Here is an 18,580-nt window from a genome sequence, read left to right as displayed (position 1 = left end):
ATGGCGGGAAGAAATGCTGTTCTGCAGGGTGGCCGTGCTGCACCATTGCAGGGACCAACAGCGTCCGGTGCTGCCATGCCAGTCTTTCGTGGTACAGCCTCCCTTTGCCAACTGAGACCACAAGGTGTTTCCGGCCTGACAAGAGTAACATGAGACAATAAATACACAGGAAGTGCCTGTTTTGTGTGCAAGGTTTAGAATCAGCCCATTTCTGAGAACAGGAAAAGGAAACTAAATTAGTCTCTTCTCTGCAGAAGCAGCCATGGCTGCTGCGAATCCAGCAAAAATTCTTCAAGGTGAAGTGACTTGTTCAGTGTGTCTAGATTATTTTAAAGATCCAGTGACTCTAGATTGTGGGCACAATTTCTGCCAAGCCTGCATCGCTCAGTGCTGGGAGGGATTGCGTGTAAACTTCTGGTGTCCTGAGTGCAGAAGAACTTTCTCCCAGAGAAACTTCAAACCAAACAGACAGCTGAGGAATATTGTAGAAGCTTCCAGAATGCTTACAGTGAAGTCAACAAAAGAACCAGAAGTTGAGAGAGTGTGTGAAACACACAAGAGGGCTTTAGATGTCTTCTGCCAAGAGGATCAAACACCCATTTGTTTGGTTTGCCATCTGTCCCGAGGTCACAAAGAACACACTGTGGTTCCCATAGAGGAGGCTGCCGAGGATTACAAGGTAAGAAATCACGAGACGGTGTAAAAGCTGGAATAGCCAAGAACTGCATTTTAAATAAAAAATTTATTGCAAAAAAGAGCAGATACTGTTAGAGACCCTTAAGAACAATATTTTAGCAATGAGAACAGACTTATAACACACTGTTATTAACCACTTCTGCATCCAAACCATTTTTAACACCAATAAGGACTCAGAAAAGTCAGTTCCGAATTGGCTCAGGGCTGAAATTTATAGATATAGCACAGAACTATTACAGTGGAACTGCTGCTGACCTGGGACACATATTTTGCATGAAATTAAAAATACATCTTTTATGTAGTTGCCAATTTTGGTCGGAAGTATTCATAACCTAATCTTTAATTAATCCTGGAAGGTTGGCAACCGTAATCTTGTGTGCGTGTGCGTGTGTTGTGCGCTTGTCATGAACCAGTGCAGCCACAGAAACTGCTGGATTTTCCTCCAAAAAAGGCACACGAAGGGGGAGAGTAAAAGTCTCCGAGCTGAAACGTGGCATATGAACAAGTGCGGTTGGCTTCAATATTGTCACCTCTTTAAAAATACCAGTAACTTCTGGAAGGTCCAATTTACAGAGATTTTCAGGGACCTGGGTGTACTGACATACAAACCCTTCCAGGGCACAGTGAAAGTCATACTCACCACATAAGTCATTGTGACTGATTCTGCTTGTCTGTTTTTCATGTTATTTTTTATTTATTCTGTATTTTTGAGAAGAGTCACTCTCATATCTGGAGGTGAGACCTTAGAGTCTGTTATTTTTCACTGGTAATTTTTAGATAGGCCTAAATATTTCTGCTCCACAACTTTCGACAGTGTTAAAAAGTGGTTCTGGGCTGGAATGAGTTAATAAGCGTGTGCTACTAATCGGTTCTCATTCCTAAAATATTGTCCTCAAGGTAATATGCTAGATGTCTACATTTAATCCTCTGGGTCACTTTGGAAACGTATGTTCCAGATCCTATTTGGCATTTAAAAATGGTTCTGGGATGGAATGGGTTGATAACGGTGTGCTAGTCGGCAGTTCTCATTGGTAAGATATTGTCCTCAAGGTGTTTTTTGGTGTTTAAAATATGGTTCTGGGCCAAAACAGGTGTCAAGTTTCCTTCCCCACTCTGAACTCTACGGTACAGATGTTGGGACCAGCATGAAAGATCCCCTAAGCTTATTCTTACCAGTTTAGGTTAAAAACTTTCCCAAGGTATAAACTTTGCCTTGTCCTTGAACAGTATGCTGCCACCACCAAGCATTTTAAACAAAGAACAGGGAAAGAGACCACTCGGAGACGTCTTTCCCCAAAATATCCCCCCAAGCCCTACACCCCTTTCCTGGGGAAGGTTTGATAATAATCCTCACCAATTGGTACAGGTGAACACAGACCCAAACCCTTGGATCTTAAGAACAGTGCTCTGCAATACAACTGCATTTGCTCCAACCCCTCAGACAGAGACAAACACCTACAAGATCTCTATCAAGCATTCTTACAACTACAATACCCATCTGCAGAAGTGAAGAAACAGATTGATAGAGCCAGAAGAGTTCCCAGAAGTCACCTACTACAGGACAGGCCCAACACAAAAATCAATCAGGTTCTTAAAAGTAGAATTTTAATTAAAGAAATTAATTAAAGAATCACCTCTTTAAAATCAGGATGATAAATACCTTACAGGGTAATCAGATTCAAAACATGGAGAATTCCTGTAGGCAAAACCTTAAGGTACAAAAACACACAAAAACAGGAATATACATTCCCTCCAGCACAGCTTATTTTACCAGCCATTAAACAAAAGAAAATCTAACGCATTCTCTAGCTAGATTACTTACTAACTTTACAGGAGTTGTACGGCTGCATTCCTGATCTCTTCCCGGCAAAAGCATCACACAGACAGAGAGAACCCTTTGTTTCCCCCCCGTCCAGATTTGAAAGTATCTTGTCCCTTCATTGGTCATTTTGGGTCAGGTGCCAGCGAGGTTACCTTAGCTCCTTAACCCTTTACAGGTGAAAGGGTTTTGGCTCTGGCCAGAAGGGATTTTATAGCACTGTATACAGAAAGGTGGTTACCCTTCCCTTTATATTTATGACAGCAGGGTAATCACAATTTGTTATGAGTCTGTTCTCTTAACGGTCTGTAACAGTATCTGCTGGTCTTTTCAACCATTTTATTGATTAAAATGCCATTCTGGGCTTTACTGGCTCGTTCCAGCTTTTACACCATCACCATCCCTATATTTCTGTCTCTGGGTATGCACACTGCTGTCTCTTTCTAAGTATCCAGATGCCTATTTCTGACTTAAGCCCCAGAGTGATTCACAATCTGGAGGAAGACAGGCGTTTGGCTGCCTAGCTAGAGTGTGGGGTCTGACCTAGCAGGTGGCCTCTGAGCACACCTACCGGATCAGGCTCTCCTTTCTAACTTTTAGCCCAGGGGTTAGGGTACTCACCTGATATGTAGGAAACACTGGTTCAAGTCCCTCCTCCACCTAATGAGAAGGGATTGGAACAGGGATCAGCCACCTCTCAGGTGAGTGCCCTAACCATGGACTATGGGATATTGTGATGTGGGGCTCCCTCCATCTCCTCTGTCAAAGCTATTCCACTGGGGATAAAAAGTCATTTGGACCAGAGAGAGAGAGACCAGACGCATGAGAATGACTGTGTAGCCAGGTGGTTAGAGCACTCACCCATTTTATTATGTATTTAATATTCTTGAAAATATAAAAAAATATGGGAAAACCCTCCAAAAGCACCAAAACTAAACCACTTTTTCTTTTTTTAGGACCAAATTCAGAGCCGTTTGGAGATTTTGAAGAAAGAGAGAGAAAAGATTCTGACATTTAAATTGAATGGGGAAAGTAAAAGCCAGGAACTGCTGGTAGGTACCGAGAAGCAAATGTGCACATGGACATTATCAACACACTGCTTCGTCTGTGTGTCATAAGAGAAATAGGGAGCAACAAGTTCCCTTTTTTGAAAGACTATTACTTATTTATTGTCATTGTAAAGAGAAACTTCTGGTTTATGGAAAATGGAGCATTAAGGAAAGAGCTTTAATAATCCAAATATTTTTACTGATAATGTGAGTGTAATTTGTCATTTGTTTGCTTAACAGTAGTTTCTCCTTTAGTCTTTCAACAAGGTTTGGTTAAAATTTTTCAGCCAAAAAACCTTCCTGTAGATAAATGGGGTTTAGTAGAAAACAACTTTTTTCATGGGAAAAAATCATTTGCAACAAATTTTTCATTTTTTGACAGGACATTTCAAAATGAAGCAAACATTTTTGTGTCATTTCAAACTGAAATTTTAATTTTGGTTTAAAAAAATTGAAAAATTTTCAAAATTTCAATTTTTTGTATCCTTTTCTTTCCCTTTTGACTCACTCCTTTTAGCCAATCAATGAGAACACAAAAATGAATATTCTTTTGCCCGGGGTCCTAGTGGGGAGCCAGCTGCGGTCACTCAATTAGAATGAACTGCAAAGAATGGGGCAGACAATCCCCATAAAGCTGGTGGACATTCCAATACTTAGATTTACCAAGCCTTAAAGTCATCCAGCCTCAGGCCTCCATCCAGGTACCCATGTCAAATATGATGAAAACTTCTGTAAATCTTTCATCATATAAAAGAAAAGGTTCGACCAATCCCAAAGGATCAGACACGTCACCTCCCAGTTTAACGAATGTTTCAGATCTTACCCAAATACATGCTACAGCTAATTCCTAAAATTTATTAAAAAACAAAAGAGAGAGGAAGTATGGTTAAAAGATCAGTATACATACAGACATGAGTTCAGTCCATTGAGGTTCAGATTCACAGCAGAGATGGTGAGCTTTGTAGATGCAAAGAGTTCCTTTCAAATTCAGTTCATAGGTCATAGTCCAATGTCCAAATCTCATACCAGGGCATACCAGCGTAACTGGGACCTCAGTCTTGCGACTCAAACTTCCCCTGATGAAGTCTCAGCAGATCTGAGATGACAGAATCAGGACCCAAGGAGCCTTTATACAATTTCATGTCTTTTGTCAAGTTGGAATTCCTCAGGGAACAAAAGTAATTCGGATGACTTTGAAGGAGGTCTGTCACCGGTACTTAGCTATCCCAATTAACATAAGGCCATTTGCTTGTTCCTCCACCATTCACAGTACATGTCAAAGAGAGATGAATACTGAGATATCTCGTGTTTACAATTCAGTTACACGATAGGATGTTCTTTTGACCTCTGAATTATCAGAATACAGCAGAGGCAGGGACCGTTGACTACATTGTCCACCCTACTCATACATATATAAATACACAAAAGCACAAACATTATCTCCACACATGTCTTCTGTGGGTTATTTATTTTGCAGGATGTTTAAACCTTTCTAGCCATGCGCCACAATTCTAAACACCAGTTAGGACTCTTGAAAATCTATTGGAAAATCTTCGGTCTACTGAGCATAGAGTATGCACTCAATAAAATGTCAGACGTTAAATTTGATGGGGTTGATAGAGTGTGGGGTCTGACCTGGCAGGTGGCCTCTGATATGCTTCCATGTTCATACATAAGTCTTTATAAACTATCCCATGATTTTCCCGTGTTCCTGGCTTTGACCTGTGCTTTCCCTGTTTGTATCTCTTCATTTCAGAAACAGCTACAAACTGAGAGGCAGAAGCTTGTGTCTGAAGTTCAGCAACTGCACCAGTTACTGAAGGAACAAGAGCAACTCCTCCTGGCCCAGCTGGAAGAGCTGAATAAGGAAATTGAAAAGAGGAGAGCTGAGTATGTTGCCAAACTATCTGAGGAAATATCTTCTTTCAGTCACCTGATCAGTGAGATGGAGCAGAAGTGCCAGCTGCCAGCGAGTGAATTCCTGCAGGTGAGACAGTGTTAGAAACACTCCAGAACCTTTCACAGGGAAAGAAAGTCTCCTAACCCTTCACTTTTGGAGTATAAGAGTGAAATATACATTTTTTTAAGAGCTTGATCAAATGCCAATTAAAGTCAATGGAAATATTCTTCTTGACTCCAGTGGTCATTGGATACAGCCCTAAAAAGAATAAAAAAAGCTCTTCTTTTGAATTTTAGTGGGAGAACACTCCTCCAAAAATCTCAAACTCCAAACTCTGTTCTCCCTGTCTCATAATGCAAGAACAAAGGGACATTCAATAAAATTAGAAGGTGGCAAATTCAAAATTGATCCAAAGAAACATTTTCACACATCACCTAATTAGACCATGGAACTCATTCTCACAGGATGTCACTGGTACCAAGAATTTAGCACAACTCAAAAAGCGATTGGACATTTATATGGACAACAAGAATATCCAGAGTTATAAGAAATAACAAAAAAAATTAATTGATATTAAACTTCATTCTTCATTGCTTCAGCCAGTCTCTCGCTATTAGAGAGCAGCATGAGAATGTGAGGAGCAGATTTTCTTACACCTTCCTCTGAAGCATCTGATATTGTCCACTTTTGGAGACAGGATACTAACTAGATGGACCTCAGGTCTGATCCTGTTGATCATTTCCTGTGTTCCAAATGCTAACTTCAGAAGATCTAAGATAGAGCCAGTCTTTAATTATGGAAAAAGCTAAGGTTCAACCTGTTCCATGTTAAGACTGATTTTGCCTCTCTTAATACATATCACAAAAAAGGAAAAAGATTGGCCTCAAAATTGATACATGAGGCCTGAGGCTGGTGTGACTTTTTCTGCCAGAACTGAAGTTTAGTTAGGCAAGGCGTTCGTTACTTATGGTACCCTGAAAGTTTAAGTAGTTGTTAGAATTCCAAAAGCCTTCTAATTATTTTAATGTTCAAAAAGTGCCTCTAAGTAGCAAAAAAGGAAGGGAGAAATAAATCTTAGTCTACTGGACTTCTCTAGCTGATATCGAGGGTCATATTCTCTGTTGTGTCCAATATCTGCTGTGGGCAGCGTTCTTCAATTCCCAGATCTCCTACATTGAACCTGGTGTGTAGGGCAGTGATTGGCCTGCTGTTACTCTGTACCCAATCCTCATTGTTCTCACCCAGCCCCAACTTCCTGTGGAGGTCAAGAAGTCCACAGGATGGGCCTTGCGAATGTTTGTGGGGCAGTGGGAAGAAAGTTTACAGCATTGAAGCAGCACAGCCTGGGGGCATTTCTCCTTCTGGATCCACTGGAGTCTCCAGGAGTGGATCTTCCCCAAACACATCGTAAGACTGAGCCCTCTGATTCCATGTGCCAGCTGGTTATCCAGATGTCACTCTATTGAAGAGGTAGTGTGCCTCCATAGACAAACTTCCTGGGCCCAGATCCTGCAGTCAGAGCACTTATCCAAACGAGCAAAGGCAACATGTTTGATATTTTTTGTTTTTACTAATAAAGAACAAATAATTTCACTTGGAAACTCAAAACTGTGAAGACAAAGTGAGTCCCCTCCAGAGCAGAAGGGATCCCCAGTATATGATCAATGGGACTGAATTTCCTTTTATCTTTCTCCTTTAGGACATCAAAGGCACCTTGACCAGGTAGGTGGCTCCTTCTCACTCTCCTTTTCACTTCCCAGTGCAGAGAAGTGATTTTGGACATGAGACATGGCTCCCCATGGTCCAGCAATGCAGAATGTGGGGGTGGTTCCCAGTCTCCCTCTGTTAAATCTAATCTTGGGGCTCTTGTCATGTTGACTAGACTCCAGAATAGAGCAGCCTGAGAAAAGAGTGATTTACCTACAGATAGGGTTATTTGTAGTGCGGCTGGTGGAATGGAGACCTCAGGAGATTGGGGATGGAGAATGAGTTTTTCATTTCTAGGTCATAGACTCCATCTCCACCTAGGTTGGTAGGGATGGAAAGTCAGGGCCATCTGATGGCTATTCAATGAGCTGTTTATTCATTGTTTCTTATTACGCAGTGAGCTCTATCAGTGGGCTTGGCGTGGCAACAGATATGATAGAAGAGACATTCCCTGCCCTAAGGAATTTATAATGTGCTATTGTCAGACGGGCCCTGCGCTTACACAGACACCCATGGGCAGGGACACACCCAACTGTGTCACACGACTCACCTCCCAGCCATTGATGAACCAGCAATAGAAGGCGCTAGCCAGTTCCCCCCAGCTCCAGCCCTGCCCCCCAGAACTGCACCGACTCACACTGCTCAAGGCTCCGTTGGACAGTGCAAGGTCATTAAGTCGTTTGCCACTTGCTCAGGGTGGAGTGGACACACACTAGCCTTTGTAAGCTGAGAACCCCTGTGCTAGTGGACTGACCATTTTATGTATCCAAAGAACGAAATAAGAACGTAAATGATCTTTGAAATGGGTTAGTGGGTCTCACCCCAGGTCCTGGTACGATGGGTATCGACATCCCCACAAGGATTGTCACTAATTATCTCCCTTAAATGGTATCAGGATATGTCAGGGGATCCTGCTTCCCACACTCACAATACAAGAACAAGGGGACGTTCAGTGCAGCTGAAAGGCAACTAGTGTAAAGCTGAGAAAGGGAAATACTTTTTTTTTACACAATTCATAATTAACCCATGGAACTCATTGCCTCATGGTATTGCTGAGTTTCATAGATGCATAAAGTTGAAGGCCAGAAAGGATCGTAAGATCATCACATTTGACCTCCTGTATATCACAGCACAGGCTTCGACTTTCTCATTCCCCTGGTGGTGTTCAACCCCTGCTCGGCCCCGGACCCTGCCCCAACTCCACCCCTTCCCCCCCAAGGCCCTGCCCTGCTCTTCCTGCCATGCCCAGCCTCTTCCCACCCTTGCTCCACCCCCTTCCCCCCAGTGTCTCCTGCCTGCTCCTGAACAGCTGATCCCCGGTGGGCAGGAGGCGCTGGGAGGCAGGGGGAGGAGCTGATCAGCAGGGCCCACTAACAGGCAGGAGGCATTGGCGGGAAGTGGGGGGAAGCTGATCTGTGGGGCTGCTGGTGGGGCTGAGCACCCATGATTTTTTTTCGTGGGTGCTCCAGCGCCGGAGCACGCACAGAGTGGGTGCCTATGTATCATAGGTGCTTAAGTTTCACCCAGTTATTCCTGTATTCAGCCCAATAACTTGTATTTGACTAAATCCCAATGTGCGTTGACTAAAGCACCGTCCAGAAAGCCATTCAGTCTAGATTTAAAGACATCAAGAGACAGTAACGCTTGAAGCTCCCTCGAAGTGGGGGGCCACCAGTGGCCAAACCATGGCCCCACCCCTGCTCTGCCTCTTCCCCTGAGACCCCACCCCCTGCTCGCTCCTCTACGCCCCCTCCCCTCATCACGTGCCTTTAAGGCAGGTTAAGAGTGAGAGAGCATCAAGAGATGGAGAATCCTCCACTTCCCTTGGCAGTTTCTTCCAATGGTTAATTCACCCACACTCTTAAAAAGTCTGTCTTATTTGCCATTTGAATTTCTCTGGCTTCAGCTTCCAGCAATTGGTCCTTGTTGTGCCTTTGTTTGCTAAACTGAGGAGCCCTTTAGTACCAAGTGTATTCTCCCCGTGACGGTGTTTATGCCCCATACTCAAGTGCCAGGGTGCTCTCAGTGCAACACATTTATACCCCAGCCCTCAAATCATTTTTGAGGGTCTTCTCTGCACCATCTCCACTTTTTCAACGTCCATTTTAAAATGGGGACACCAGAACTGGATGCAGTTTTCCAATATCGGTCTCACCAAAATGACGGGGAAGCTTGTAGTGTCAAAGCTGGTAGTGGACCTATTCCTGGGGCCAGAGAGAATTTAATCCTCCAGGGTCTGCTGAGCTACAGGCATTCACTAGAATAAAATACATTTTAGTAAAACACAAATATGAATGAACTCCACAAGGAGTAACACTGGGTTGTTCTTCAGATGTGAGAGGGAGAAGTTTCAGAACCCAGTGGCCTTTTCTTCAGAACTGAAATGGAGAATCTGGGAATCTTCTCAAAGAAATGCATCTCTGGAGACCATAATAAAGAAATTCAAAGGTAATAAACAGTCACCTGGGGAATTTCTCACATACATTACACGGATAATTGACAGAGCTGGGGAAATGTCTGAGGGAAAATAACTGTGGATGGAGATAGTCAATTAATCATTTGGAACCTATGAATTCCCTACTCAGCTCTCAATACGGCACATACACACTGGATTAGGGTCCTAAATTTGAACTCCCTGGGGATTTTCCTTTCCTAGCAGCCATGAATGTGAACCTTAGCTTGAGCTTCCTGCTGAATTATCTGTTTTTGAAGTATGTTTGTTTGGATCTTTTGTCTGGAAGTCCTCCTGTGTCATCACAGTCCCTCTCTTGCTTTAGAGCAGGGGTGAGGAAACTTTTTTCTATCACAGGCCATTGACCCACAGAAAAAAATCAATCCTGGGCCACTCACCTGCAGGGGGACAGAGAGGGTGCATGGAGGCTCGAGACCACGCACAAAACCTGGGGGGTGTTGCAGCACCCTCTGCACTCCTAGTTCCTGCAGCTCTTCACAGAGGCTCGGGGCTTCCCCCGTCCCGCGGCAGGGCGAGTCGGCACTTGCGGCTCCATCCCTGCGGCGGGGGAGGGAAGTGGTGCTGCGGGACGGATGAAATTTAGCAACAGGCTGGATCTGGACTGCAGGCCGTAGGTTCCACACCCCCGCTTTAGATATTCTCCACCTTTTATCTCCCTGAGCTGGAGATAATGAGACCATCAGGTCTGTCAGGAAGGATGAGCCAGGTTTACTACGTACTAATGGTACAGGGGCAGATTTAATGTTGATTGAATGCTAATCAGTGAGAAAGTTTCTGTGTATTGGTCTGTCTGTGAATGATGTGTGTGTTTCAGAGGGCTTGTCTACACAGCAATTAAACACCTGTGGCTGGCCTGTGGCTGCTGACTGCTGGCTGCTGACTGCTGACTGCTGGGGCTGGAGCCTGGGCTCTGCCACCCTCTCCCGTCACAGGGTCCCAGAGCCCAGGCTTCTGCCGAAGCCCGAGCATCTACACCACAATTAAACAGCCCCATTCCCCGAGCTCTGCGAGCCCAAGTTGGCTGTGTGACGTTATTGACATGAACTGTGACCTTAAAGATCATTGTTGCAACCACGGTCCTATAGTGGCACCAAATCTTTTACAAAGGAGGTCAAGTAAGGTGTCTATTGAAAAGGTTATGATTTGCTGGTTATGATTATGCTATCTGTATGCATGTATCATTTCAAACTTGTGCTATGCTTCTGGGTAACACCTCAGACAGTTTGGCATGAGCACTGCCTAGCCTGCTTGATGGCCCATTAAGGACCATCAGCTATACAAGTGACCCATTGAGAGAAGGCAGATACACCTTATGACCTTTTTTTCCTTTTACTGCAGTATTGGTTTTCGTAACCATTCATCCCCATAAGGAGTGGCGCTGGTGGTGAGCCTGGGAAACGGGAGTGTCTGAGGGAATTGCTTGTATGACTTCTGGTTAGCCAGTGGGGTGAGACCGAAGTCCTCTCTGGTTGGTTGGTTTGGTGTGCCGTCCTAGCCTTGGGCTGTGATTGCCCTTCTCTAAGCAATTTGTCCTGAATTGATACTCTCAGCAGTGTCTTGCCAGAGGCCGCTTTGTTACAGGCTGTCATGGGCCAGCCACAGGTGTTTAATTGCTGTGTCAAACATCTCTGAGTATGTCATGTAATCTTAGGTAAAGTGCTTAGTTTTTAATGTTTGTGGTTATTTTTTAGTGATGTGTGTAATGGTTTGTATTGGTCTGAATTGCACTTAACCTCCTTAACTAGAACTTCATAAAGTTTGTTTTCTTTTCATTTGGCTTTTGTGTTAGAACATTAACAATGTGAATATATTCATAAACATGACAACCTGACATTTCGTCTTTTTCATCCTTTTCTTCCTCTAGACTCACTGTCTTCTAGACAGCGGTTGGACAAAGGTAAATTTCTCGTATAAAAGCGGGAGTGAAAACTTTCATATGAATTATGGTGGCTCATTGGCAGCGCCATATTTCAAGTTTTGTTTCAATTTTGCATTTGATAGGAGCCGAACACCATATTACTAGTGGCTGCCCAGATCTTTCCTAAAAACAGAAAAGTAGATTCTTTTCTCTATTATAATTTAGAATTTTTAACGAGTGGTTGGGTTAACCAGCTGGGCTGGAGTGCGGGAGAGGTGGCGAGCAGTGTATCTCCATAGAGATCTAAGAGTTTAAAAATGAGCCTTTTGGAAAATCAGAGAGGAACATCTCCCCTCATTTTCAGAACTCTTTATGCACATACATCACATCCCCTGGCCACATGATTATTATTAGCAAATGCACAAGTGGTACAATGAAGAATAGGAAACTTCAACATACAAAAAATACATTTTTGTTTTATCTCTCTACTTTATAAGTCAAAAGAAAAAATGTTAAAAATGTCAAAAGGGGTTGGGTAGACATCACATATTAGGAGACATGCCAACTCTTACGAATTGAGCGTGAGAGATACAATTTCTGAGTAAAATGAAGCGTCACTCATGATCTCGTGATAAAGCTCTCAAATGTCAGCTGTGGCTGAAACACTCCCCACCCCGCCGACATTTGAGAGCTCTAAAAATGAGGCTTAATTTTACTTAGAAATCCCGTCAGCGGCCCTGGGTGTGGCTGGGGCTCCCGCTGTCAGCAATCCAGTGCGGCTCCTTCCCTGCCAGCCTGGGAAGTGGGAGAAAGGACCCCACTGTAGCCCCCAGGCATAGGGAGGGTGAAGAACCCTAGGAGGAGCAGAGGTGAGGCTGGGTGGGCTTTATTATGGCCTGGGGGCTGTAGGGGGCCTGAAGTGAGCAGGGGGCTGATGGGCTGGGGAGACTGTATTGATGGTGGGTTCTGAGCAGATAGGGTGAGTGCTGGGAGGGCAGTGGGGTAGGAGTGCTGAACTGATTGGGCAGTGATGATGCGGGCTGGGGAACTGAATGCGGGGGCTGGATGGGGACAGAACTGACGGGGGTCTGGGGGACAGGATTAATTGCTGGGCAGGAGATGGGCAGATGTGGGGGTGAGAGCTCCTGCAGCAGGAGCCAAAATCACCTTATCCAGTACATGTGGGAGAGTGACAACACTAACTGTCACTTGCGCAAACCCTGGGGAGGGGCCAGGGGAGTTCAAAAATCAAGAGACTGATCTAAAAACGACAAAATAATCCTTTTCAAAAATGTCATGATTTTTGGGCCAATCTCATGAGATTTGATCTCTTGAAGTTGGCAATAATGTATTAGCCACTGCATAGCCTTGAGGCCATCAGTGTGGAATCTGGAAAGTCCCCCTGATAGATCAGCACAGGACGAGCAACCATTCAGTAAGTGTGCGGTTTCCTCAACCATATTGCAACTACAAGAGTCATGGAGCACCAGTGATGTCTCTATAAAAGCAGTTTTTCTATCGCTCAGCTCGCTGATCTTTAGGCGGGAGGGGGCTCTGCAAGGAGACAGGGCTTTAAAGAGTTGCATCCTTGGACAGGGGGACTTTGGATTCCCTGTAATCTGCTGGGAGCCTTCTATGATGCCAGGGTCTCTAATCACATCTGTGGGGAGAGATGGGCGCAGGTGGGGAAAGATTCCATGGGCCTGATCGTCAGGCCCTTTTATGCTGCTCTGTCAGAGCAAAGGGGCCTTAATATGCAAGGAAACAGTCCCCAGAAAATAGCTCCGGTGCAAGGGAGCCACCCCCGTCCGTGTGAAGTTGGCACAGGGGCTCTACAGCAACTCTGCTCCCAGCCGTTATTGTGGGACTGGGTTGGGGGCCAGGGCTGGCCCTGGGGCGTGCGGGGTCCGGGGCGGAAGTGACAGATTTTTTTCTTCTGGGACCGACTGCACCAGCCAATCACACCGGCCCGCAGGGCCTCCCAAAGTGCAGGGTCCAGAGCGGTCGCCCCCATTCACATCTACCCAAGGGATGGCTCTTCTGGGGGCATAGACAGGATGCATCACACTATGGCTGCTCTCTGCTTTGCAGCCCTGAGGCCCCTGTAACTAGGGGCCAGGTAGAATAAAAGGAAGGACAAAGGTGGCTTAAAACGCCCTCCCTCTAACCCCCCTTGTCCTTCCCCCAAGCACTAGGATGGAATAACTGAGACTCAGGCCTTGTCTACACTACGAAATTAGGTCGAATTTATAGAAGTTGGTTTTGTAGAAAGCGTTTTTATACAGTCAATTGTGTGTGTCCCCACACAAATGCTCTAAGTGCATGTAGTCGGAGGAGTGTGTCCACAGTACCGAGGCAAGCGTCGACTTCCAGAGCGTTGCATTGTGGGTAGCTATCCCACAGTTCCTGCAGTCTCTGCCGCCCATTTGAATTCTGGCTGTCGGGGAAAACAGTGTGCTGTGTGCTCTCCCCAAGCTCGTCCTCCTCCTCATCTTCCCCATCTGCAAAGTCCTCAGCCATGGCGGAGAGTATCCCATCCTCGGAGTCCACGGACAGGGGTGGGGTAGTGGTGGCGGCCCCCCCTAGCATTGCATGCAGCTCAGCGTAGAAGCGGCGTGTCTGGGGCTCTGTCCCGGAGCGTCCGTTTGATTCTTTGGTTTTCTGGTACGCTTGTCTGAGCTCCTGAAGTTTCACGCGGCACTGTGTTGCGTCCCTGATGTAGCCTCTGTCCCTCATGGCCTCTGAGATTTTTTGAAATGTTTTGACATTTCGTCTTTTGGAACATAGTTCTGATAGCACGGATTCCTCTCCCCACACAGCGATCAGATACACTACCTCCCGTTCTGTCCCTGCTGGAGCTCTTTTTCGATTCTGGGACTGCGTGATCACCTGTGCTGATGGGCTCACCTGACCAAACAGGAAATGAGATTCAATAGTTTCCGGGGCTTTTCCTGTACACCTGGCCAGTGCATCTGAATTCAGACTGCTGTCCAGAGCGGTCACAATGGTGCACTGTGGGATAGCTCACAGAGGCCAATACCTTCGAATTGCGTCCACACTAACCCTAATTCGAAACGGTGATGTCGATTTCAGTGCTAATCCCCTCGTTGGGGAGGAGTACAGAAATCAGTTTTAAGAGCCCTTCATGTCGAAATAATGGCTTCGTTGTGTGGACAGGTGCAGGGTTAATTCGGATTTAATGCTGCTAAATCCGACATAAACTCGTAGTGTAAACCAGGCCTCAGACTCTGGGTTTGGGGGCCTGGCTCAGCTGAGCTGATCCCTTCACTCTGACACTGAACTGGCTCTGTCAGGGGTGTGAATCCCCCCTGCACATGGCTGAGATCTCAGCGCTGCTCCCAGTTCAGAGCTGGGTAAATCCTGGAGGGGGGAGATTCTCTGACTCACTCCCCACCTGGGGCAGGTTCTGTCACTGACACCATCAGGCCCTGCCCCAGGGCTGAGCTCTGCCCCTCACGCTCTGATTCTCTCTCTGCAGCGAAGGTGACTCTGGATCCAGACACGGCCCATCCCCAACTCATCCTGTCTGCGGATCGGAGACGTGTGAGATGGGGAGACACACGGCAGGCTCTGCCCGACAACCCTGAGAGATTTGACACTGAGCCCTGCGTGCTGGGCTGTGAGGGATTCACCTCCGGCCGACATTACTGGGAGGTGGAGGTGGAGGGGGAGGTGAAGGGAGTCTGGGCTGTGGGGGTGGCCAGAGACTCTGTGAGCAGGAAGGCAGAGATCAGCTTTAACCCAGAGGAGGGGATCTGGGCTGTGGAGGGCAGAGGAGATCAGTACTGGGCTTTCACATCCCCTGTGCAGCGCACCCCCTTCTCCCTAAACCGGACACCCCACAGGATCCGGGTTTATCTGGACTATGAAGAGGGGCGGGTGGCGTTTTTCGATGCTGGTAATGGAGACCCGATCGTCACTTTCCCGCCGGCCTCTTTCGCCGGGGAGAGAATCCGCCCGCTCTTCTGTGTGGGACTTGAGGGAAGATCTTGTTTTCCGCTCCGTTCCCTGGGCCGAGGCTGCCAACTCACACTGTGTCCCTGAGCTTCCCTGTCTGTCCCCACTAAACAGGCTCCTCGGAGGCCAACTAAGTGTGTAGTGGGGGGGGGGAGCCCTACCAAGGAAGGAGGGAGCCCCCTGTGGGAGGGACCCAGCCGAGGGCCAGGGAGAGACCCCTCAACTGGGGGGAGGGGAGCAGGGGGAGCCCTGGGTGAGGAAGCTAGGGAGAGGGGACACAGGGGTGTTTAAAATCATGTGAGCTGATTGTTATTTAGCCACAACCAGCTAATATATGTTTGCATGCAACTGATTTTGCTGCAAGCAATTTATTGTGTCTGAGTTTCCTCCCAAAGTGGTCTTTCTAAAATGGGGATAAATGCATATTTTGATGGTGTGGGTTCGTATTATTAAATTTGCTGACAGTAGAATTGTTACTGGTGTGACTGTTGCCTGGTATGAATCACCACTGAGAATGCCCAATTCAGGACAGGGCAGATACACCGCAAAAACTGGTGGTTTATTCTATATATAGATTCACCAAAACAGTAACAAAATGAGCTCTTATATCCCCACACTGGTTAACAGGAAGCCAAAGCAGAGTCCCCTTTCAGCATTTCAGCTCCTGGCTTGTCCACCCAAATTGGTCTTTTGTGATAAATGATTATTAAAACCAGAAATCACATATAAAGTTCTTCCAATCCCAAAGCCACTGTCCTCAGGTCAATAGAGACTTTAGGTCTTATCCGAAAATCACGCTGCATCCAATCCCTTTTGTAACTAAAAATGAAAGTGATGCATCTGATGAAGTGGGTTTTAGCCCACAAAAGCTTATGCCCAAATAAATTTGTTCATCTCTAAGGTGCCACAAGGACTCCTTGTGGTTTTCGCTGATACAGACTAACACGGCTACCACGCTGAAACCTTAAAACAAAAGGTTTATTAATAAAAAAGAAAAGAAGACAGTTAGTAAATGGTTAAAAGAATCATCTACATTACAATTGATCTAGAGAGTCTGTAGATCAGGATCATAGCAGAGACGGTAGTTCTGCTACTTTGCAATGAGTCTTTCTGGATCATCCATAAAGTTAGATACCAAATGGCAGTTTAGATGTAAAAACAACGTGGAGTCCTTGTGGCACCTTAGAGACTAACAAATTTATTTGGGCATAAGCTTTCATGGGCTAGAATCCACTTCATCAGATGCATGGAGTGCAAAATACAGGAGCAGGTATATATACACAGTACATGAAAAGATGGGAGTTGCCTTAGGAAGTGGGGGGTCAGTCTAACGAGACCATTCAATTAACAGTAGAATACCAAGGGAGGAAAAATCACTTTTGTACTGGTAATGAGGGTGGCCCATTTCGAACAGTTGACAAGAAGGTGTGAGTAACAGCAGGGGGAAATTAGTATGGGGACCCCCCCCCCCGAGCAGTCAGAGGCATTGCTCAACCCCTCCCTTTAGGGGTGGGAGGGGGATCCACAGGAACGCATCCCTTTATTTTGGGACTTTGCTGATTTTGTACAACCAATTGCGAGTAGTTTGCAGCAGAAGGAAAGGGGAGTGGTGCATTAAAGGGACATTTCTGTGTCAGACTGTCACACTGCAAAGTGGGAAACTGAGGCAAAGGACACTGCCCAACAGACTGTGAGGTGGGTGTTTACTTATGGTTTGCAAACTTTTGAATCATTGTTGTGGTGTCTTCCCAAATTAATGCTGAGCTCCCTCTTCTTTTTAATGAAAGTTTTCTTTTGTTAAACACAGACTCAGTGCTTGCGAGTGGGGAAGTATTGACGGGGTGGTGTTTAGTTTTCCCAAGTTACTAGGTGGGGGTACAGGCCGGTTTTGTTTTTTAATGTGAAGAGGAAGCCCTAGATATTGACTCCAGCCCTTGTCGCTGCTGACACCACCTGGCAGAAGAGTAACACTACCGCTGGCTGAAAAACTTCAGCAGAACCATGTTCCGTCAGAGAAAGCACTTCTACAGAAGCTGAAACACTACACAAAATAGTGTCGAAGGACAGACATTTCATTATGGGGGAAAACCAGGGAGAAAGCTTTCCAACAATGTCAAATCATTCCCTTTTGACATTTTTCTGAATGAAAAGTTTCAATGTTTCATTTTTTGCAAAGGACTTTTTGTTTTGATTTTTTCTTCATTGTGTATTATAGAATATAAAATAAAAAGGCAAAATCGAAATGAAGTCATTTCAAAATAAAACATCGAAACCTTTCATTCTGAGAATGTCAAAATAGGATGTTTTGACACTGAAAGATTCTTCTCCCCTACAGGATATTCTTCTCCCCTGTCATACTACAGGATAATAGGTGGGTTAATGATTCAAATTGGCTGTAATCAAAAATGAGAGGGGGGAAGAAAAAAGAGAACCCCATCCTGGGGGAATTTTATAACAATATTCAATCATTAGTGTTTGTCTACAGAGAGACACTCACGAATAATTGATCCAAACAGTGTGAATTTAAAGCAGATTAGTTAAACCGCATTAAACGGCTGGGTGGATGCTCTTACTCAAAATTAAAGTGGCTTTACTTTACTTCGGAAGTGAATTATACAAACTGAATTAAGGTTATTTTCATTCTAAATAAGAGCATCTACACAGGGATTTAATAAGATTTACTTAATCCACTCTGAAAATTAATTCAGATTAACTTTCCTGAGTGTCCCTGTGTAGACAAGACTTTAGAGGCAAATAGGACAAGATCCAGGATGGTTTTAGATCAATATTTCATCATTAGAGAGGAAATCTGAGCAGATTTTATATCAGTAAGGTTATATCACTAAAATGTGACAGAGAAACTGAGTACAATCCGGGGATTTTAGATCAATATGTTTCAATAAGTCTTGATCTTGAATACATTTATGCATATAAGTAACTTTACATACACGTTTCAGAGGGGAAGCCATGTTAGTCTGTTTCAGCAAAAATAACGAGGAGTCCTGGGGCACCTTAAATACTAACACATTTGGGCATAAGCTTTCATGGGCTGGAGCCCACCTTGTCAGATGCATGAAGTGGAAACTTCAGTGGGTAGATA

General features: G+C 45.2%; 1 protein-coding gene across 1 annotated transcript; it reads left to right on the top strand.

Annotated features, from left to right (window-relative positions):
- Positions 1 to 262: 262 nt before the first annotated feature.
- Positions 263 to 15,567, top strand: LOC141998072 (zinc finger protein RFP-like). Its single transcript, XM_074970709.1, has 7 exons — positions 263 to 679; positions 3,472 to 3,567; positions 5,321 to 5,551; positions 7,164 to 7,186; positions 9,504 to 9,619; positions 11,509 to 11,541; positions 15,002 to 15,567. Exons 1-7 carry the CDS (start codon positions 263 to 265, stop codon positions 15,565 to 15,567), a joined length of 1,482 nt encoding a protein of 493 aa, XP_074826810.1.
- Positions 15,568 to 18,580: the final 3,013 nt, after the last annotated feature.

This window comes from Natator depressus, chromosome 14 (genome assembly GCF_965152275.1).
Source record: "Natator depressus isolate rNatDep1 chromosome 14, rNatDep2.hap1, whole genome shotgun sequence".
NCBI lineage: Eukaryota > Metazoa > Chordata > Testudines > Cheloniidae > Natator > Natator depressus.
This window is presented reverse-complemented; position numbering and strand designations above follow the sequence as displayed.

Excerpts from the sequence above, each read along its gene's own strand:
- LOC141998072 (XM_074970709.1), top strand. The coding sequence starts at position 263 with ATGGCTGCTGCGAATCCAGCAAAAATTCTTCAAGGTGAAGTGACTTGT. Across the intron at positions 9,620-11,508 it reads CATAATAAAGAAATTCAAAG|ACTCACTGTCTTCTAGACAG; the intron begins GTAATAAACAGT and ends TTCTTCCTCTAG. Across the intron at positions 11,542-15,001 it reads TAGACAGCGGTTGGACAAAG|CGAAGGTGACTCTGGATCCA; the intron begins GTAAATTTCTCG and ends CTCTCTCTGCAG.